Source organism: Arachis ipaensis, chromosome B5, assembly GCF_059453495.1.
Source record: "Arachis ipaensis isolate K30076 ecotype BB chromosome B5, ASM5945349v1, whole genome shotgun sequence".
Classification (NCBI taxonomy): Eukaryota; Viridiplantae; Streptophyta; class Magnoliopsida; order Fabales; family Fabaceae; genus Arachis; species Arachis ipaensis.
The window spans coordinates 125,157,706-125,180,167 of NC_142440.1; the positions used below are offsets into that span (position 1 = coordinate 125,157,706).

General features: G+C 36.7%; 1 protein-coding gene, 2 non-coding genes and 1 pseudogene across 3 annotated transcripts; all 4 read left to right on the forward strand.

The window, feature by feature from the left end:
• Window positions 1–294: 294 nt before the first annotated feature.
• On the forward strand, window positions 295–2,950 carry LOC148565682 (uncharacterized; annotated as a pseudogene).
• A 1,097-nt stretch (window positions 2,951–4,047) lies between these two features.
• Window positions 4,048–21,039, forward strand: LOC107640928 (uncharacterized). The gene is made up of 8 exons (XM_088487213.1): window positions 4,048–4,297; window positions 5,420–5,667; window positions 5,759–5,909; window positions 19,803–19,864; window positions 19,940–20,032; window positions 20,113–20,214; window positions 20,320–20,486; window positions 20,928–21,039. Exons 1-8 carry the CDS (start codon window positions 4,048–4,050, stop codon window positions 21,037–21,039), a joined length of 1,185 nt encoding a protein of 394 aa, XP_088343339.1.
• LOC148565683 (small nucleolar RNA R71) lies at window positions 8,803–8,910 on the forward strand. Its single transcript, XR_015884242.1, has one exon. It is a non-coding gene; the product is annotated as a small nucleolar RNA R71 (small nucleolar RNA).
• On the forward strand, window positions 15,369–15,476 carry LOC148565684 (small nucleolar RNA R71). The gene has a single exon (XR_015884243.1). It is a non-coding gene; the product is annotated as a small nucleolar RNA R71 (small nucleolar RNA).
• Window positions 21,040–22,462: the final 1,423 nt, after the last annotated feature.

Here is a 22,462-nt window from a genome sequence, read left to right on the forward strand (position 1 = left end):
ATTTTCTTACAATTTAGTGTAGAAGATTAAAACTTAAAAAGTTGTAACATGTTAAAATTCTCTATCAGTTTACACCAATAAACGACACCAATACTTAAAGAATATTTTAATAATTTTGTGTAAAAAAATTAAAGAAAATCAATGAGACATAAAATAGCATCAAAAAAATAAATTACTTATCATAATGATTATGAAGACTAGTTTAATGTATTAATTACTTTAAAAAAATAAATTACTTATTTCTTCTCTATGTTACAACTTTGTTTACTTTTTGGTTGAATAAATTAGTTACAAATGGATAGAACTTGGATTGAAAAACCTCGAACAACAAAGGAATACAAGGATGGCATAATTGGATTCCTTGATTTTGCTTTTGCGAGAGCGGCCATTTCGGATAGAATATGTTGTCCATGTCCACGATGTACATTTGGAAAATGGCATAAAAGAGACACAGTTCAGGATCACTTGCTCCTAAAGCCATTTCCCAATAACTATGTTGCTTGGAATCGTCATGGTGAGATACAACCTGCTGAGCCAAGTAGTATAGAAGTGCAAGAGACACCATCTCAAGAGAATCCATTAAATACATTAATGAATGATGTATTCGGCCACCATGGGAATGAAGGTATAACGGGAGTGAATGATGCAGTTATACACGATGGAGACGAAGACATCGCAGATGAAAGATTACATGAGGACTCTTTTGATGATGGTGGCGAGTTCAATGAATTTGTCAAAGATGGAAATGAAAAATTGCACGAGGGCAGTAAATGCACAAAGTTGGAGTTTATAATCAAATTGTATCATATAAAGGTCTTGTGTAGAATAAGCGATAAGGCCATGACTATGATCTTGACTTTGTTGAGAGATACTTTTGATGGAATACAACTGCCTTCTAGCTTTTATAAGGCCAAGCAAGTCATTTGCAAACTTGGCTTGGATTATACCAAGATAGATGCTTGCCCAAATGACTGTATGTTATATCTGGATGACACTCCAGATAACGTACAAGATACATGCAAGTATTGCGGTATATCTAGATGGGTCCCTAAGAAAAAAAGAAAAAGCAAGCTGCAAAAGTCATGCGATACTTTCCACTGAAGCCAAGGTTGAAAAGATTATATATGTGTAGCAAGACAGCTGAACACATGCAATGGCATAATTCTACACATGCAAAAGATGGATTACTGAGACATCCAAGGGACGGTGAAGCATGGAAGAATTTTAATGCGACGCACACTCTGTTTGCCGAAGAGCCGCGAAATGTTCGCCTAGGTCTTGCAACTGATGGTTTTAATCCTTTCGGATCCCTGAGTTCTACTAATAGCGTTTGGCCTGTGTTCTTGATTCCATACAATCTTCCACCTTGGATGTGTATGAATCACACTTCCTTCATCTTATCAATGGTTATTCCAGGAAAGAAGTCCCCGGGAAATAAGATAGATGTGTACTTGCAGCCCCTTATAAATGAATTGAAAGATTTGTGGATTGATGGTGTGGAGACATTTGACTCATCATCCGGAAACACATTTAGAATGCATGCAGCTCTTATGTGGACAATAAGTGATTTTCCCGGTTTAGGTATGCTATCTGGTTGGAACACACACACCGGTTTAGCTTGTCCCACTTGTAACTTTGATTTTTTTTCCCTGTTATCTTCGTCATAGTTCTAAATGGTGCTTCATGGGTCATAGACGTTTTTTGGGAAGAAATCATAGATTTAGACTGAATCGTGTTCGTTTTGACGGAAGCATAGAGGAGCGTGGTCCACCTAAGAAGTTATCAGGTTTTGACATTCTTGAACAGCAACAGGATGTTGAAGCACGAGATCAGCAACGAGAAGAATCTCATAGCGGTGGGAAAAGACCTCGACGAGAAGTTAAGCAGTGGAACAAGCGAAGCATTTTCTTTGATCTTCCGTACTGGAAAACCAATTTGTTGCGTCATAATCTAGACTTTATGCACATTGAGAAGAATGTGTGTGATAACATTTTGTACACTTTGCTTAATGACAAAGCAAAATCAAAGGACAATCTTAAGGCACGGAAAGATTTGAAAGAAATGGGCATAAGACGTGATCTCTGGCCAAGTGATAATGGATCGTATCATTTATCTTTATTTTCACTAACACGTGACACCAAGAAGCTATTCCTTTCGACATTGAAGAATGTTGTGCTACCAGATGGATACTCAAGTAATATTTCGAGATGTGTGGATGAAGGACAGAAAAAAATTTTTGGATTAAAAAGTCATGACTGCCATATTCTTTTGGAGGAATTGTTACCAATAGCAGTTCATAATTTGCTGCCAGATCATGTTACCGCGGTATTGGTTGAGTTTGGGTCATTCTTTAAGATCCTTTGTGGGAAAAGCCTAAGTACTTTTGAACTTGACAAGCTCCAACAACGCATAGTGGTTGTCCTTTGCCAGTTGGAAATGTTATTCCCTCCATCATTCTTTACCGTCATGGTTCACTTGACAGTCCATCTAGTAGAGGAAGCAAAGCTCGGAGGTCCAGTGCATTATCGATACATGTATCCAATTGAGAGGTAAAATGTTTAATATATTTAACTAAAGATCAGTAGAATTGCATCTCTTGTCATGTCATTTTTACTTGACTTTGATATATTATTTTAGGGAGTTAGGCCATCTAAAATCCCATGTGCGAAGTAGAGCACAAGCAGAAGCATCTATAGCCGGAGGATACTTAGCTGAGGAATGTCTCACCTTTTGTTCTCGCTATTTTGAGGATATAGAGACAAGGTTCAATAGACCTAGACGTGTATGTGATGACCCACTTGACAGGGAATGCTCAGAATATTGTCTCTTTCCGCCAGTGGGTAAAGCAGGGAGTTCTGGTACAACTTTTATGTTGAGTGAAAAGCAAAAGCTACAAGCCCATAGATATGTATTGCTAAATTGTCAAGCCGTCAAGGATTATGTGAAGTGAGTAAAGATAGAGGTTATTTGTAGTAATATATTCAGAATCTATATTTGTGGGTGACATACTCTGAATCCAATTTAATTTCTCATGCAGTGAATTTAGAGAATACATAACAAGAAGTTCAAAGGGAAGGAGACCGAACCCCACAGACATAGAGAAGAGAGTATTTAAGGATTTTGTTTCGTGGTTTGAAAAACGAGTAAGTTACTTAATTATTATAGTTTATGAAATGGGAATGGTGTTAATATATAAACGTTTTAAACCTCATAACTTATCCCTATTTCAGATAATGAACCCGGATACCATAGAACAGCTGTCTACTGATATGAAATTTTTAGCCCGAGGCCCCTTATCAAATGCAACGAGATATAGTGCTTATAAAATTAATGGTTGCACCTTTCGAACTATTGCTCGTGAAGAAGGTTTGAGGACACAGAATAGTGGAGTATATTTAACCTCTAGTACACCATGTGTTGCAAGTCGAGTTGACAGAAATTTAAGACAAGGTGATGTACCCTATTATGGCAAGTTGGAGGATATAATTGAGGTTAGCTATTATGGGCGATTCACTGTTGTTCTCTTCAAATGTAAATGGGCTGATTCCACTCGACATAGAGGATATAGAAGAGATCAATGGCATTTTCATTGTGTTAACTTTGATAGACCAATTCATACTGGTGAACATGAAGAAGATGAGCCTTATATTCTAGCGTCACAAGCATCAATGGTATACTATGTAGATGATGTCGTTAACAAAGGATGGAGTATTGTTGTTCATTTAAAACCAAGAGATTTGTATGAAATGGGTGATGAAATTGAAGAGGCTGAAGATGAGGACGAGCCACATCAAGAGCAAGCTCTTGATCAATTTTTTGGTAACAGTGATGAATACATTCAATTGGCAACAAACGACTTGATCGATGACGTAGTTGACTCATAATGAGAAATCTAAGGTTTAAGCTTATTTATATATTTGTTAATTTTAAAGTTATGGTTAATCCACTGATTTGTTCATAAAGTTTATCTTTGGCCTACTTTTGTGTGAAATGTAACATGCTTTTTGAGTTATTTTCTCTAACTTGTTGTTAAATTCATTTACAGCAATGCCGAAGTGTAAACGCTTTACTAATCCTTTGCGATCAGCTCCTCAACCTAAAAATGGTTTTGACCAGTTTAATGACGATGTAGTTCACAATTCACCTACGGATGTCTCACCACCTAATCATGATTCAACAATGCAAAGCAATCCGGATAGTGCTACGGATCATTCACTGCCTAACCAAGGATCCCAAGAACATATTAGGCACTTTGGTGGACGTCAATCTTCTGAATATTGGACTGTGGAGACAGTAGGTATGGTGCACAATAAATTTGTTTTTTCATGCTGAGTTGCTAAATAAGTGCTTTCTATATAAATGCAGATTTTTATTTTTCAAACATTATATGTAATATTTTTTTTTGTGCAATCTCTTGTATAAAAGTAGAGAAGTGATGCATTGATAACTGAACATGCACTATGCCAATTGTTATAGGTCAAACTCTGATCATTTAGCTTTCTATGTTGCTATGGTTGAATAATGCTAAAGTTTATTTATTTTGAGGTATATGGTAAAAATTTCAATTGTACGAAAATCTAGCCCAAAAATTTTTTTAATAAAACTCTTAAAATTTTCACCCACCTCCTGAGGCATAAAATGAAAATACAAAATAATACAACTCCTATAATATCACTAGATGACAAAGTGATATGCATATGCATGGTTTTGGGTTTTTTGAAATCACATAATTTATCATCAAATCATCGTGATCTGTACCCTTTTCTTTTTTTTTTCTTAAGGTCAAAAGTGTTATTTATTTATCATCTTTCTGAAGTAATAATGAAAACTCAGTAGGAAATTAATGAGTGATGGTGTGGTCAATTATGCAAATTGCTTTGTCTCTCTCAATCGGCTGTCCAATTAATTAACTTGTGCATTAGTTGCTTTATAATTTAAATAGTGTAATGATCATATTCAATAGTTAAGGTGGCCAAATTTCATTCTTAATTAAGTGATATCTCAATCCAATTAGGCCCTTGGTAAGTAAGACTAAACTACTTTTGGGCAACGATTTTTTTAAATAGTTTAGTTATGTATTTTTATTCAGTGGTATATGGTTTTCAATTTGTTTATTTCAGTTTCGTTTTTATTTTTTTTAGAGGTACTTTACTAATGTTATGTTGCAATCTTAGTCTTTGCCCAAGTGATCTTATTCGTTATTGATCCTAGTGTCTAGGAGTGGAATTTTATTCTGGGCTTTGTGCTCCTTTGTGTTATATGTGAATTTTTCATAATTGTTTAAAATTTAAAAGCTTTCAATTGTAAAAGGTTAAAAATTTAATTTTTTAAAATAAATATATACTGACATATAATTAATTTTATATGCAAATACTTTGTGTTAAAATTTTTAATCTAGTTTAAAATTTTTTAAATAAAGGCACAGATGGAACTATTAAAACTAGAAGGCTAAAAGTTAAAGAAATGGATAACTTATCTAGAGATGAGCAAGTTGTTGTAAACTTTGAAGATCAACAAGCTATTGGAGAAGCCCAAGGTTTGCTTGCTGGATATCTAGGAACATTGGCAGTTGATTGTAAGTTATTTCCAATCAATTTCTCAAAGTGGTCAGGACCTTTGGGTGTACCTCGATCTAGATTTGAAGAGTGTTTTAGTAACTTGCTGAAGGTATGTATTTGAAATATTGAGTTTTATCAAATTCCTATTAATATTATCTATTATTAATGATATCTTGTTTGTGTATGATTCTTTTTTATAGCCGAAATTTCATTTCAAAATTTCTGAGGGCATTGCAAAGCGATATTGCAAATTGAGCCTTGCAAAAAAGTGGTCACAACATAGAATTAAGTTATGGAGTGAGTTCTATGATCCATGCATGAGTAGCCAAGAAATCATTGATAATGTTTGGTGCACAAAATTGTGATGTCCAGGCTCAAACAATCCCTGGCAACGTGAGCAACTTGGTACGCGTAATCGTGATTACACATTCATAATTTGTCACAACTTCGATACAACTAACCAGCAAGTGCACTGGGTCGTCCAAGTAATACCTTACGTGAGTAAGGGTCGAATCCCACGGAGATTGTTGGTATGAAGCAAGCTATGGTCACCTTGTAAATCTCAGTCAGGCAGATATAAAGTGATAATGGTGTTTTCGAATTTAATATAATAAGATAGGGATAGAAATACTTATGTAAATCATTGGTAGGAATTTCAGATAAGCGAATGGAGATGCTTTTCGTTCCTCTGAACCTCTGCTTTCCTGCTATCTTCATCAAATCAGTCTTACTCCTTTCCATGGCTGGCTTTATGTGATACATCACCACTGTCAATGGCTACTTTCGGTCATCTCTCGGGAAAATGATCCAATGCCCTGTCACGGCACGGCTAATCGTCTGGAGGCATCACCCTTGTCAATGGCTTCATCTTATCCTCTCAGTGAATAATATGCTCACGCACCCTGTCACGGCACGGCTATTCATCTGTCGGTTCTCGATCATGCTGGAATAGGATTTACTATCCTTTTGCGTCTGTCACTAACGCCCTGCAATCGCGAGTTCGGAGCTCGTCACAGTCATTCAATCATTGAATCCTACTCGGAATACCACAGATAAGGTTTAGACCTTCCGGATTCTCTTGAATGCCGCCATCATTCTAGCTTACGCCACGAAGATTCCGGTTAGGAGATCTAAGAGATATTCATTCTAGCTTATTTCATGTAGAACAGAAGTGTTTGTCAGGCACGCGTTCATAAAGGAGAAGGATGATGAGCGTCACACATAATCATCACCTTCATCACGTTCTTGGGTGCGAATGGATATCTTAGAAGAGAAATAAGAAGAATTGAATAGAAAACAGTAGTACTTTGCATTACTCTTTGAGGAACAGCAGAGCTCCACACCTTAATCTATGGAGTGTAGAAACTCTAGGGTGTGATTTTTCTTCTGCTATTTTTGATTCCGTTTTCAATTTTTCTATTTATTTTGTGACTCCACATGATCATGAACCTAAGAAAACATAAAAAACAATAAAAATAAGAATTAGATAAACATTGGGTTGCCTCCCAACAAGCGCTTCTTTAATGTCAATAGCTTGACAGTGGGCTCTCATGGAGCCTCACAGATGTGCAGAGCTTTGTTGAGACTCTCCAACACCAAACTTAGAGTTTGGATATGGGAGTTCAACACCAAACTTAGAGTTTGGTTGTGGCCTCCCAACACCAAACTTAGAGTTTGACTGTGGGGGCTCTGGTTGACTCTGCTTTGAGAGAAGCTTTTCAAGCTTCCTCTCCATGGTTGCAGAGGGAGATCCTTGAGTTTTGAATACAAGGGAGTTCTCATTCCATTGAAGGACTATTTCACCTCTGTCAACATCAATCACAGCTCTTGCTGTGGCCAGGAAAGGTCTTCCTAGGATGATGGATTCATCCTCTTCCTTTCCAGTATCCAGGACTATGAAATCAGCAGGGATGTAAAGGCCCTCAACCTTTACTAAAACGTCCTCTACTTGTCCATAAGCCTGTTTTCTTGAACTGTCTGCCATCTCTAATGAGATTTTAGCAGCTTGCACCCCATAGATTCCCAGTTTCTCTATTACAGAGAGGGGCATGAGGTTTATTCCTGAACCAAGGTCACACAGAGCCTTAAAGATCATAGTGCCTATGGTACAGGGTATTATGAACTTTCCAGGATCCTGTCTCTTCTGAGGCAATGTCAGTTGATCCAGATCTCTTAGTTCATTGATGAACAAGGGAGGTTCAACTTCCCAAGTATCAATGCCAAATAATTTGGCATTCAGCTTCATGATTGCACCAAGAAACTTGGCAGTTTGCTCTTCAGTAACATCCTCATTCTCTTCAGAAGAGGAATACTCATCAGAGCTCATGAAGGGCATAAGGAGGGTCAATGGAATCTCTGTGGTCTCTAGATGAGTCTCAGATTCCTTTGGTTCCTCAGAGGGAAGCTCCTTATTGATCACTGGACGTCCCAGGAGGTCTTCCTCCTTGGGATTCACGTCCTCCTCTCCCTCATTGGGTTCGGCCATTTTGCTTATGTCAATGGCCTTGCACTCTCCTTTTGGGTTCTCTTCTGTATTGCTTGGGAGAGTACTTGGAGGGATTTCAGTGATCCTTTTACTTAGCTGGCCCACTTGTGCTTCCAGATTTCTAATGGAAGACCTTGTTTCATTCATGAAACTTACAGTGGCCTTAGATAGATCAGAGACTAGATTTGCTAAATTAGAAGCATTTTGTTCAGAGCTCTCTGTCTGTTGCTGAGTGGATGATGGAAAAGGCTTGCTATTGCTAAACCTGTTTCTTCCACCATTATTAAAGCCTTGTTGGGACTTTTGATCCTTCCATGAGAAATTTGGATGATTTCTCCATGTTGAGTTATAGGTGTTTCCATAAGGTTCACCTAAGTAATTTACCTCTGCTATTGCAGGGTTCTCAGGATCATAAGCTTCTTTTTCAGAAGATGCCTCTTGAGTACTGTTGGATGCAGCTTGCATTCCATGCAGACTCTGAGAGATCATATTGACTTGCTGAGTCAATATTTTATTCTGAGCCAATATGGCATTCAGAGTATCAACCTCAAGAACTCCCTTCTTCACAGGCGTCCCATTACTCACAGGATTCCTTTCAGAAGTGTACATGAACTGGTTATTAGCAACCATGTCAATGAGTTCTTGAGCTTCTGCAGGCATTTTCTTTAGGTGTATGGATCCACCTGCAGAAGTGTCCAGTGACATCTTTGATAGCTCAAATAAACCATCATAGAATATATCCAGGATGGTCCATTCTGAAAGCATGTCAGAAGGACACTTTTTGGTCAACTGTTTGTATCTTTCCCAAGCTTCATAGAGGGATTCACCTTCTTTCTGTCTGAAGGTTTGAACATCAGCTCTAAGCTTGCTCAGCTTTTGAGGAGGAAAGTACTTGGCTAAGAAAGCCGTGACCAGCTTATCCCAAGAGTTCAGGCTGTCTTTGGGTTGAGAATCCAACCATAATCTAGCTCTGTCTCTTACAGCAAAAGGGAAAAGCATGAGCCTGTAGACTTCAGGATCTACTCCATTAGTCTTAACAGTATCACATATCTGCAAGAATTCAGTTAAGAACTGAAAAGGATCTTCAGATGGAAGTCCATGAAACTTGCAGTTCTGCTGCATCAGAGAAACTAACTGAGGTTTCAGCTCAAAGTTGTTTGCTCCAATGGCAGGAATGGAGATGCTTCTTCCATGTAAATTGGAATTAGGTGCAGTAAAGTCACCAAGCATCTTCCTTACATTATTGTTGGGTTCGGCTGCCATCTCCTTTACTTGTTCGAAATTTTCAATCAAGTTGTCTCTGGATTGTTGTAATTTAGCTTCTCTTAATTTTCTCTTCAGAGTCCTTTCAGGTTCTGGATCAGCTTCAACAAGAATGCCTTTTTCTCTGTCCCTGCTCATAAAAAAGAGGAGAGAAAAAGAAAAGAAGAGGAATCCTCTATGTCACAGTAAAGAGGATCCTTATTGTTAGTAGAAAAGAAGAAGAAGAAATTCGAACACAGATAGAGGAGGGGGTTCGAATTTGGTGATGATGTGAGGAAGAGATGTTAGGATATGAATGAATAAATAGAATGAGATGTGGGAGGGATAATTTTCGAAAATTATTTTAAAAAAGAGTTAGTGATTTTCGAAAATTGGTTTTTGAAAATTGTTAGTAGTTTTTCGAAAATTAAGATTTAAAATTTGAAATAATAGTTAATTAAAAAGAAATTTTTGAAAAAGAGGGAAGATATTTTCGAAAATTAGAGAGAGAGAGTTAGTTAGGTAGTTTTGAAAAAGTTAAGAAACAAACAAAAAGTTAGTTAGTTAGTTGAAACAAATTTTGAAAAGATAAGAAGTTAGGAGGTTAGAAAAGATATTTTGAAAAGATATTTTTGAAAAAGATAAGATGAGAAGATATTTTTGAAAAGATATGATAGAAATTAGTGTTTGAAAAAGATTTGATTTTTAAAATCACAATTAATGACTTGATTCATAAGAAATCACAATATATGATTCTAGAACTTAAAGTTTGAATCTTTCTTAACAAGCAAGTAACAAACTTCAAATTTTTGAATCAAAACATTAATTGTTTATGTTATTTTCGAAAATTTAATACAAAAATAAGAAAAAGATTTTTGAAAAATATTTTTGGATTTTTCGAAAATAACTAAGAATTTTGAAAAAGATTTGATTTTTGAAAAAGATTTTGAAAAAGATAAGATTTTCAAATTGAAAATTTGATTTGACTTATAAGAAACAACTTGATTTAAAAAATTTTTGAAAAAGTCAATCCAAATTTTCGAATTTGAGGAGAGAAAAAGGGAAAGATATTTTTTTTTATTTTTGAAATTTTTATGAAAAACATGAAAATTATGCAATGCATGAAATTTTTAGATCAAAACATGTGATGCATGCAAGAATGCTATGAATGTCAAGATGAACACCAAGAACACTTTGAATGCCAAGATGAACATCATAGCCACAATTTTGAAAAACTTTTAATGCAAAGAAAACATGCAAGACACCAAACTTAGAATTCTTTAATGCTTAGGCACTAAGAATTCAAAAATGCATATGATAAACATGAAAAGACACAAAACAAAAAATCATCAAGATCAAACAAGAAGACTTACCAAGAACAACTTGAAGATCATGAAGAACACTATGAATGCATGAATTTTCGAACAATGCAAGATGCATATGCAAGTGACACCAAACTTATGATATGACTCAAGACTCAAACAAGAAACAGAAAATATTTTTGATTTTTATGATTTTCTAATTTTTTTTTTGGATTTTTTCGAAAATTTATTGAAAAGGGAAAATAAGGATTCCAAAATTTTTTAATATGAATTCCAGGAATCTTGCATTCTTAGTCTAAAGCTTCAGTCCAGGAATTAGACATGGCTCACTAGCCAGCCAAGCTTTCAAAGAAAGCTCCAGTCCAAAACACTAGACATGGCCAATGGCCAGCCAAGCTTCAGCATTTAACACCAGAGTATATTGCTCTTGATAACAAATTGCTGCTCATCATTTATCAAGTATGTAACTTACCTCTGATGGTTTGGAAGCCTCAGTCCAAAAGAATTTAGACATGGCTTTACAGCCAGCCAGGCTTCACATGCTTCATGAAACACTAGAATTCATTCTTAAAAATCTTGGATAAAATTTTTGAAAACATTTTTATTTTTTCGAAAACAGATGAGAGGTTTTTGAAAATATTTTTGAAAGATTTTTGAAAACAAAACGAAAAGAAAATTACCTAATCTGAGCAACAAGATGAACCGTCAGTTGTCCAAACTCGAACAATCCCCGGCAACGGCGCCAAAAACTTGGTGCTGTTGCCGGATCAAACTTGGCACTGATGTTATCGGACCAAAAGCTTGCCGAAAACTCAAACAATCCCCGGCAACGGCACCAAAAACTTGGTGCACGAAATTGTGATGTCCAGGCTCAAACAATCCCTGGCAACGTGAGCAACTTGGTACGCGTAATCGTGATTACACATTCATAATTTGTCACAACTTCGATACAACTAACCAGCAAGTGCACTGGGTCGTCCAAGTAATACCTTACGTGAGTAAGGGTCGAATCCCACGGAGATTGTTGGTATGAAGCAAGCTATGGTCACCTTGTAAATCTCAGTCAGGCAGATATAAAGTGATAATGGTGTTTTCGAATTTAATATAATAAGATAGGGATAGAAATACTTATGTAAATCATTGGTAGGAATTTCAGATAAGCGAATGGAGATGCTTTTCGTTCCTCTGAACCTCTGCTTTCCTGCTATCTTCATCCAATCAGTCTTACTCCTTTCCATGGCTGGCTTTATGTGATACATCACCACTGTCAATGGCTACTTTCGGTCATCTCTCGGGAAAATGATCCAATGCCCTGTCACGGCACGGCTAATCGTCTGGAGGCATCACCCTTGTCAATGGCTTCATCTTATCCTCTCAGTGAATAATATGCTCACGCACCCTGTCACGGCACGGCTATTCATCTGTCGGTTCTCGATCATGCTGGAATAGGATTTACTATCCTTTTGCGTCTGTCACTAACGCCCTGCAATCGCGAGTTCGGAGCTCGTCACAGTCATTCAATCATTGAATCCTACTCGGAATACCACAGACAAGGTTTAGACCTTCCGGATTCTCTTGAATGCCGCCATCATTCTAGCTTACGCCACGAAGATTCCGGTTAGGAGATCTAAGAGATATTCATTCTAGCTTATTTCATGTAGAACAGAAGTGTTTGTCAGGCACGCGTTCATAAAGGAGAAGGATGATGAGCATCACACATAATCATCACCTTCATCACGTTCTTGGGTGCGAATGGATATCTTAGAAGAGAAATAAGAAGAATTGAATAGAAAACAGTAGTACTTTGCATTACTCTTTGAGGAACAGCAGAGCTCCACACCTTAATCTATGGAGTGTAGAAACTCTACCGTTGAAAATACATAAGTGAAAGGTCCAGGCATGGCCGAGATGGCCAGCCCCCAAAACGTGATCAATAGATCAAAATATAATCCAAAGATGAACACTGGATTAAAACTGAGACCAAAGATACCTAATACAATAGTAAGAGGTCCTATTTATAATAAACTAGCTACTAGGGTTTACATGAGTAAGTAATTGATGCATAAATCCACTTCCTAGGCCCACTTGGTGTGTGTTTGGGCTGAGCCTGAGTGTTGCACGTGTAGAGGCCATTTGTGGAGTTGAACGCCAGTTTCTGTGCCAGTTTGGGCGTTCAACTCTGGTTTTGGATCCTTTTCTGGCGCTGGATGCCAGATTTGGGCAGAAGGCTGGTGTTGAACGCCAGTTTACGTCGTCTATTCTTGGCCAAAGTATGGACTATTATATATTTCTAGAAAGCCCTGGATGTCTACTTTCCAACGCAATTGGAATCACGCCATTTTGAGTTCTGTAGCTCCATAAAATCTACTTTGAGTGCAGGGAGGTCAGAATCCAACAGCATCAGCAGTCCTTCTTCAACCTCTGAATCTGATTTCTGCTCAAGTCCCTCAATTTCAGCCAGAAAATACCTGAAATCACAGAAAAACACACAAACTCATGGTAAAGTCCAGAAATGTGAATTTAACATAAAAACTTATGAAAACATCCCTAAAAGTAACTAGATCCTACTAAAAACATACTAAAAATAATGCCAAAAAGCGTATAAATTATCCGCTCATTAGGGGTCCACAGATCCTGAGTGGATCAAGGATTTACATCCCTACACCCATTAGGCATGTAAAAATGCCTTTGTACCCAACTCTGGGCGTTCAGCGCCAGGTTGGTGGCCATTTTGGGCGTTCAACGCCCATTTGTGTGCCATTTCTGGCGTTGAACGCCAGAACCATGCCTGTTCTGGCGTTCAGCGCCCAGAAGCTGCCCATTTTGGGCGTTCAGCGCCAGGACCATGCTCTGTTCTGGCGCTGAACGCCAGACAGATGCTCCTCCAGGGTGTGATTTTTCTTCTGCTATTTTTGATTCCGTTTTCAATTTTTCTATTTATTTTGTGACTCCACATGATCATGAACCTAAGAAAACATAAAAAACAATAAAAATAAGAATTAGATAAACATTGGGTTGCCTCCCAACAAGCGCTTCTTTAATGTCAATAGCTTGACAGTGGGCTCTCATGGAGCCTCACAGATGTGCAGAGCTTTGTTGAGACTCTCCAACACCAAACTTAGAGTTTGGATATGGGAGTTCAACACCAAACTTAGAGTTTGGTTGTGGCCTCCCAACACCAAACTTAGAGTTTGACTGTGGGGGCTCTGGTTGACTCTGCTTTGAGAGAAGCTTTTCAAGCTTCCTCTCCATGGTTGCAGAGGGAGATCCTTGAGTTTTGAATACAAGGGAGTTCTCATTCCATTGAAGGACTATTTCACCTCTGTCAACATCAATCACAGCTCTTGCTGTGGCCAGGAAAGGTCTTCCTAGGATGATGGATTCATCCTCTTCCTTTCCAGTATCCAGGACTATGAAATCAGCAGGGATGTAAAGGCCCTCAACCTTTACTAAAACGTCCTCTACTTGTCCATAAGCCTGTTTTCTTGAACTGTCTGCCATCTCTAATGAGATTTTAGCAGCTTGCACCCCATAGATTCCCAGTTTCTCTATTACAGAGAGAGGCATGAGGTTTATTCCTGAACCAAGGTCACACAGAGCCTTAAAGATCATAGTGCCTATGGTACAGGGTATTATAAACTTTCCAGGATCCTGTCTCTTCTGAGGCAATGTCAGTTGATCCAGATCTCTTAGTTCATTGATGAACAAGGGAGGTTCAACTTCCCAAGTATCAATGCCAAATAATTTGGCATTCAGCTTCATGATTGCACCAAGAAACTTGGCAGTTTGCTCTTCAGTAACATCCTCATTCTCTTCAGAAGAGGAATACTCATCAGAGCTCATGAAGGGCATAAGGAGGGTCAATGGAATCTCTGTGGTCTCTAGATGAGTCTCAGATTCCTTTGGTTCCTCAGAGGGAAGCTCCTTATTGATCACTGGACGTCCCAGGAGGTCTTCCTCCTTGGGATTCACGTCCTCCTCTCCCTCATTGGGTTCGGCCATTTTGCTTATGTCAATGGCCTTGCACTCTCCTTTTGGGTTCTCTTCTGTATTGCTTGGGAGAGTACTTGGAGGGATTTCAGTGATCCTTTTACTTAGCTGGCCCACTTGTGCTTCCAGATTTCTAATGGAAGACCTTGTTTCATTCATGAAACTTACAGTGGCCTTAGATAGATCAGAGACTAGATTTGCTAAATTAGAAGCATTTTGTTCAGAGCTCTCTGTCTGTTGCTGAGTGGATGATGGAAAAGGCTTGCTATTGCTAAACCTGTTTCTTCCACCATTATTAAAGCCTTGTTGGGGCTTTTGATCCTTCCATGAGAAATTTGGATGATTTCTCCATGTTGAGTTATAGGTGTTTCCATAAGGTTCACCTAAGTAATTTACCTCTGCTATTGCAGGGTTCTCAGGATCATAAGCTTCTTTTTCAGAAGATGCCTCTTGAGTACTGTTGGATGCAGCTTGCATTCCATGCAGACTCTGAGAGATCATATTGACTTGCTGAGTCAATATTTTATTCTGAGCCAATATGGCATTCAGAGTATCAACCTCAAGAACTCCCTTCTTCATAGGCGTCCCATTACTCACAGGATTCCTTTCAGAAGTGTACATGAACTGGTTATTAGCAACCATGTCAATGAGTTCTTGAGCTTCTGCAGGCGTTTTCTTTAGGTGTATGGATCCACCTGCAGAAGTGTCCAGTGACATCTTTGATAGCTCAAATAAACCATCATAGAATATATCCAGGATGGTCCATTCTGAAAGCATGTCAGAAGGACACTTTTTGGTCAACTGTTTGTATCTTTCCCAAGCTTCATAGAGGGATTCACCTTCTTTCTGTCTGAAGGTTTGAACATCAGCTCTAAGCTTGCTCAGCTTTTGAGGAGGAAAGTACTTGGCTAAGAAAGCCGTGACCAGCTTATCCCAAGAGTTCAGGCTGTCTTTGGGTTGAGAATCCAACCATAATCTAGCTCTGTCTCTTACAGCAAAAGGGAAAAGCATGAGCCTGTAGACTTCAGGATCTACTCCATTAGTCTTAACAGTATCACATATCTGCAAGAATTCAGTTAAGAACTGAAAAGGATCTTCAGATGGAAGTCCATGAAACTTGCAGTTCTGCTGCATCAGAGAAACTAACTGAGGTTTCAGCTCAAAGTTGTTTGCTCCAATGGCAGGAATGGAGATGCTTCTTCCATGTAAATTGGAATTAGGTGCAGTAAAGTCACCAAGCATCTTCCTTACATTATTGTTGGGTTCGGCTGCCATCTCCTTTACTTGTTCGAAATTTTCAATCAAGTTGTCTCTGGATTGTTGTAATTTAGCTTCTCTTAATTTTCTCTTCAGAGTCCTTTCAGGTTCTGGATCAGCTTCAACAAGAATGCCTTTTTCTCTGTCCCTGCTCATAAGAAAGAGGAGAGAAAAAGAAAAGAAGAGGAATCCTCTATGTCACAGTAAAGAGGATCCTTATTGTTAGTAGAAAAGAAGAAGAAGAAATTTGAACACAGATAGAGGAGGGGGTTCGAATTTGGTGATGATGTGAGGAAGAGATGTTAGGATATGAATGAATAAATAGAATGAGATGTGGGAGGGATAATTTTCGAAAATTATTTTAAAAAAGAGTTAGTGATTTTCGAAAATTGGTTTTTGAAAATTGTTAGTAGTTTTTCGAAAATTAAGATTTAAAATTTGAAATAATAGTTAATTAAAAAGAAATTTTTGAAAAAGAGGGAAGATATTTTCGAAAATTAGAGAGAGAGAGTTAGTTAGGTAGTTTTGAAAAAGTTAAGAAACAAACAAAAAGTTAGTTAGTTAGTTGAAACAAATTTTGAAAAGATAAGAAGTTAGGAGGTTAGAAAAGATATTTTGAAAAGATATTTTTGAAAAAGATAAGATGAGAAGATATTTTTGAAAAGATATGATAGAAATTAGTGTTTGAAAAAGATTTGATTTTTAAAATCACAATTAATGACTTGATTCATAAGAAATCACAAGATATGATTCTAGAACTTAAAGTTTGAATCTTTCTTAACAAGCAAGTAACAAACTTCAAATTTTTGAATCAAAACATTAATTGTTTATGTTATTTTCGAAAATTTAATACAAAAATAAGAAAAAGATTTTTGAAAAATATTTTTGGATTTTTCGAAAATAACTAAGAATTTTGAAAAAGATTTGATTTTTGAAAAAGATTTTGAAAAAGATAAGATTTTCAAATTGAAAATTTGATTTGACTTATAAGAAACAACTTGATTTTAAAAATTTTTGAAAAAGTCAATCCAAATTTTCGAATTTGAGGAGAGAAAAAGGGAAAGATATTTTTTTTTATTTTTGAAATTTTTATGAAAAACATGAAAATTATGCAATGCATGAAATTTTTAGATCAAAACATGTGATGCATGCAAGAATGCTATGAATGTCAAGATGAACACCAAGAACACTTTGAATGCCAAGATGAACATCATAGACACAATTTTGAAAAACTTTTAATGCAAAGAAAACATGCAAGACACCAAACTTAGAATTCTTTAATGCTTAGGCACTAAGAATTCAAAAATGCATATGATAAACATGAAAAGACACAAAACAAAAAATCATCAAGATCAAACAAGAAGACTTACCAAGAACAACTTGAAGATCATGAAGAACACTATGAATGCATGAATTTTCGAACAATGCAAGATGCATATGCAAGTGACACCAAACTTATGATATGACTCAAGACTCAAACAAGAAACAGAAAATATTTTTGATTTTTATGATTTTCTAATTTTTTTTTTGGATTTTTTCGAAAATTTATTGAAAAGGGAAAATAAGGATTCCAAAATTTTTTAATATGAATTCCAGGAATCTTGCATTCTTAGTCTAAAGCTTCAGTCCAGGAATTAGACATGGCTCACTAGCCAGCCAAGCTTTCAAAGAAAGCTCCAGTCCAAAACACTAGACATGGCCAATGGCCAGCCAAGCTTCAGCATTTAACACCAGAGTATATTGCTCTTGATAACAAATTGCTGCTCATCATTTATCAAGTATGTAACTTACCTCTGATGGTTTGGAAGCCTCAGTCCAAAAGAATTTAGACATGGCTTTACAGCCAGCCAGGCTTCACATGCTTCATGAAACACTAGAATTCATTCTTAAAAATCTTGGATAAAATTTTTGAAAACATTTTTATTTTTTCGAAAACAGATGAGAGGTTTTTGAAAATATTTTTGAAAGATTTTTGAAAACAAAACGAAAAGAAAATTACCTAATCTGAGCAACAAGATGAACCGTCAGTTGTCCAAACTCGAACAATCCCCGGCAACGGCGCCAAAAACTTGGTGCTGTTGCCGGATCAAACTTGGCACTGATGTTATCGGACCAAAAGCTTGCCGAAAACTCAAACAATCCCCGGCAACGGCACCAAAAACTTGGTGCACGAAATTGTGATGTCCAGGCTCAAACAATCCCTGGCAACGTGAGCAACTTGGTACGCGTAATCGTGATTACACATTCATAATTTGTCACAACTTCGATACAACTAACCAGCAAGTGCACTGGGTCGTCCAAGTAATACCTTACGTGAGTAAGGGTCGAATCCCACGGAGATTGTTGGTATGAAGCAAGCTATGGTCACCTTGTAAATCTCAGTCAGGCAGATATAAAGTGATAATGGTGTTTTCGAATTTAATATAATAAGATAGGGATAGAAATACTTATGTAAATCATTGGTAGGAATTTCAGATAAGCGAATGGAGATGCTTTTCGTTCCTCTGAACCTCTGCTTTCCTGCTATCTTCATCCAATCAGTCTTACTCCTTTCCATGGCTGGCTTTATGTGATACATCACCACTGTCAATGGCTACTTTCGGTCATCTCTCGGGAAAATGATCCAATGCCCTGTCATGGCACGGCTAATCGTCTGGAGGCATCACCCTTGTCAATGGCTTCATCTTATCCTCTCAGTGAATAATATGCTCACGCACCCTGTCACGGCACGGCTATTCATCTGTCGGTTCTCGATCATGCTGGAATAGGATTTACTATCCTTTTGCATCTGTCACTAACGCCCTGCAATCGCGAGTTCGGAGCTCGTCACAGTCATTCAATCATTGAATCCTACTCGGAATACCACAGACAAGGTTTAGACCTTCCGGATTCTCTTGAATGCCGCCATCATTCTAGCTTACGCCATGAAGATTCCGGTTAGGAGATCTAAGAGATATTCATTCTAGCTTATTTCATGTAGAACAGAAGTGTTTGTCAGGCACGCGTTCATAAAGGAGAAGGATGATGAGCGTCACACATAATCATCACCTTCATCACGTTCTTGGGTGCGAATGGATATCTTAGAAGAGAAATAAGAAGAATTGAATAGAAAACAGTAGTACTTTGCATTACTCTTTGAGGAACAGCAGAGCTCCACACCTTAATCTATGGAGTGTAGAAACTCTACCGTTGAAAATACATAAGTGAAAGGTCCAGGCATGGCCGAGATGGCCAGCCCCCAAAACGTGATCAATAGATCAAAATATAATCCAAAGATGAACACTGGATTAAAACTGAGACCAAAGATACCTAATACAATAGTAAGAGGTCCTATTTATAATAAACTAGCTACTAGGGTTTACATGAGTAAGTAATTGATGCATAAATCCACTTCCTGGGCCCACTTGGTGTGTGTTTGGGCTGAGCCTGAGTGTTGCACGTGCAGAGGCCATTTGTGGAGTTGAACGCCAGTTTCTGTGCCAGTTTGGGCGTTCAACTCTGGTTTTGGATCCTTTTCTGGCGCTGGATGCCAGATTTGGGCAGAAGGCTGGTGTTGAACGCCAGTTTACGTCGTCTATTCTTGGCCAAAGTATGGACTATTATATATTGCTGGAAAGCCCTGGATGTCTACTTTCCAACGCAATTGGAATCACGCCATTTTGAGTTCTGTAGCTCCAGAAAATCTACTTTGAGTGCAGGGAGGTCAGAATCCAACAGCATCAGCAGTCCTTCTTCAACCTCTGAATCTGATTTCTGCTCAAGTCCCTCAATTTCAGCCAGAAAATACCTGAAATCACAGAAAAACACACAAACTCATGGTAAAGTCCAGAAATGTGAATTTAACATAAAAACTTATGAAAACATCCCTAAAAGTAACTAGATCCTACTAAAAACATACTAAAAACAATGCCAAAAAGCGTATAAATTATCCGCTCATCAATGTTCCAGTTGGCATCGACAGAGATCAATGGGCATCCTTTGTTCAGTATCGATTTCTACCTTCTACAATGGTAACATGCTAAATTTTTAAAAATATAATATTAATACGTAATCACTTTTCTAATCTTTATTTTATTTTTTTATAGGAGATGTGTAAGAGAAACAAGGAAGCTCGCAAGAAGCAAACAATTCCCCATACTGGTGGCTCGAAACCTATCTCAAGGAAAAGACATGAAATAGTATAAACCATCACTCATTTTTTATTTTTACTAAATTATCATATGCTCTTTAACTTTTTTTTTTATATTCTTTTGCATAGTTTTTAGAAACTGGACGAAAACTTAGCCGTGGAGAAATGTACATAGAAACTCATAAGAAGAAAGATGGGTCGTTTGTGACTGATGAAGCAAGGGACATAGCAGTAAGTTGTACTTTTTGGTCTATTTTGGTAAAAAGTATAACTTCAAAATTTGCCACATCTTAATGTTATTTTGTTAAATTTTTGTTGTTTAAATCTCAACTGTAGGAACAAATTGAAGTACTTATGACTCAAAATGAGAGAGATGAATCAAGCCCATCCACAAATGATGCTATTGGCAAAGTGTTTGGAGAGGAGCATTCTGGTAGGGTGCGATGCATGGGAATGGGAGCAACACCTACTAATACTTTCAGAAATGCCAATCATCCTAGCCAGTTTTTTAATTCTTCAACTTCAAAGTCATCTACTACCAATTACTCGCAAGCAGATTTTAAACGTTTGGAGTCTAAATTTGATGGGACATTGACTGCATTCAAGGCTTATTTTCTTGCTAAAGAAGGAAGAATTCCTGTTGAACTTATTAGTATATTTGACCACAGAGCTCAGGTAAATTGTCTTCTCTTATCGAATTTATGTTGCACTATTAATTTTAAAAATTATGATAAATAATATTTGTTATATTATGCTAATGTTCTAGCATGGTATTAGTCTCGTATATTCTAACCTTACATCCCTTCTCTTACTAATTTGTATTTCAAGTTTTTGACACAAGAAAAGGTTAATGTCTTCTAAATTTTTTTTTCTTTGGATTGTTGTTATAGTGTCATAGATATGGTAATTTTTATGTTGACATTTTTGTTTTTAATTTATTTTAGGATGATGATGTTGAGAACGAAATTATTATACCGACAACAGGAAGGACATCATCAGATGGAAGTAATGAAAATTGTGAAGACATTGTTTAGTATTGCTTTAAAGATTGATTAGTTGTTTATTGTTTTACATTTGTTAGGGTATTATGTTGCATTTTTTTACTAAACAAGGTTATTCAAGTAGTGAACTTATTAGTGGTGGTTGTGAGTTTATATTATTTTAGCTTTGTTTAATTTTTAGGATTAGACATATAAAGACAGTGAAGATTCAGATATTATACATTTTACTATAATATAAAAAAGTTATTATTTATTTTAATGGCTTACATTTTAGAATTATACTTCAAAGAAGTTTACTTTTATTAAATTTTGCATTCTAATTAAAATTTTATAAAATAAAAAAAAAAGACTATATATAGCAAAGTATAAATATTTTGGTGTTACATTTCGAATTGCGGGAGTTCACAACTCCAACAAAATAAAAAGCTAGTTTATGTATAAGATTTTTGCAGGGGTTTAAAACTCCCCACAACTAGAAATAAAACTCCTGCAACATAGAACCATTTGAGATCTTTAAAAACTCATGCAATTTAATTGAAACCGCCGCAAACAGCGGGGGGCAAAAAACTCCCGCAATTCTGAGTTCGAAATAGCGTCGGTTCCAAAAAAACTCCCGTAACTTATTGCAGGACACCTAACTGCGTCATTTTACTAAACCCCCGTTACGCAACTTGCGTGGGTTAAAAACCCCCACAAAACAAAAAAAAACTCCTGCAAATTAGCGTCTTTTTTGTAGTGTATATTTACATATCAAAGTAAATTCAAATAACGCAATCCTAAAATTGAATTAGAAAAGAGTTTTGCTTCTATTATTTAACTATGGTAAAAGCCTAAAATAAACAGTCACTTTGATAACAAAAGTCTTCAGTCAATTCAATCATAAAACTCTATAATCAAGTCATGGAATAGTAGAAGGTGGCCTTGTCTCCATTAGTGAGTCTGCAACCTAGGATTAAAAATAAATAAAAATACGTTAGAATAAAAACAAAGACCATTATATAATTTAAGTCTAACATTAATAGGCATAAACCATCCGAACAAATAAGGATAATGACCAACAATAACTAAATAATTGTTTTACTAAATCATTTACAATGAAAGATTCAGGAAAAAAGAACAAAGTATAATATTTACCCCATTATTTGTAGTTGTAGGAAAGTCATGTGGCACTTTTTCATCCATACAATGATTAATGAAATATGTCACATGGGCTTGTAATAAGAAAATTGTTGCTTTATTCTCTTGTAATTCTACTTCCATAGAGCAAACTTTAGCCATATCAAAGTCATGATTGCATGAAGAAGATACCCCTCTTAAACTATTTTTTTTCTTTTCTTTTCCTGTCGTTTCTTTTTAGAGCATTAATGATAAAGATAAATGCAATTGCAGATTGTATCTGCATGCAACTTCTTCCTTTGAACATAATCCATCACATATTTATGTTGTGTGACAATACACATTGATGCCACCATAACAAC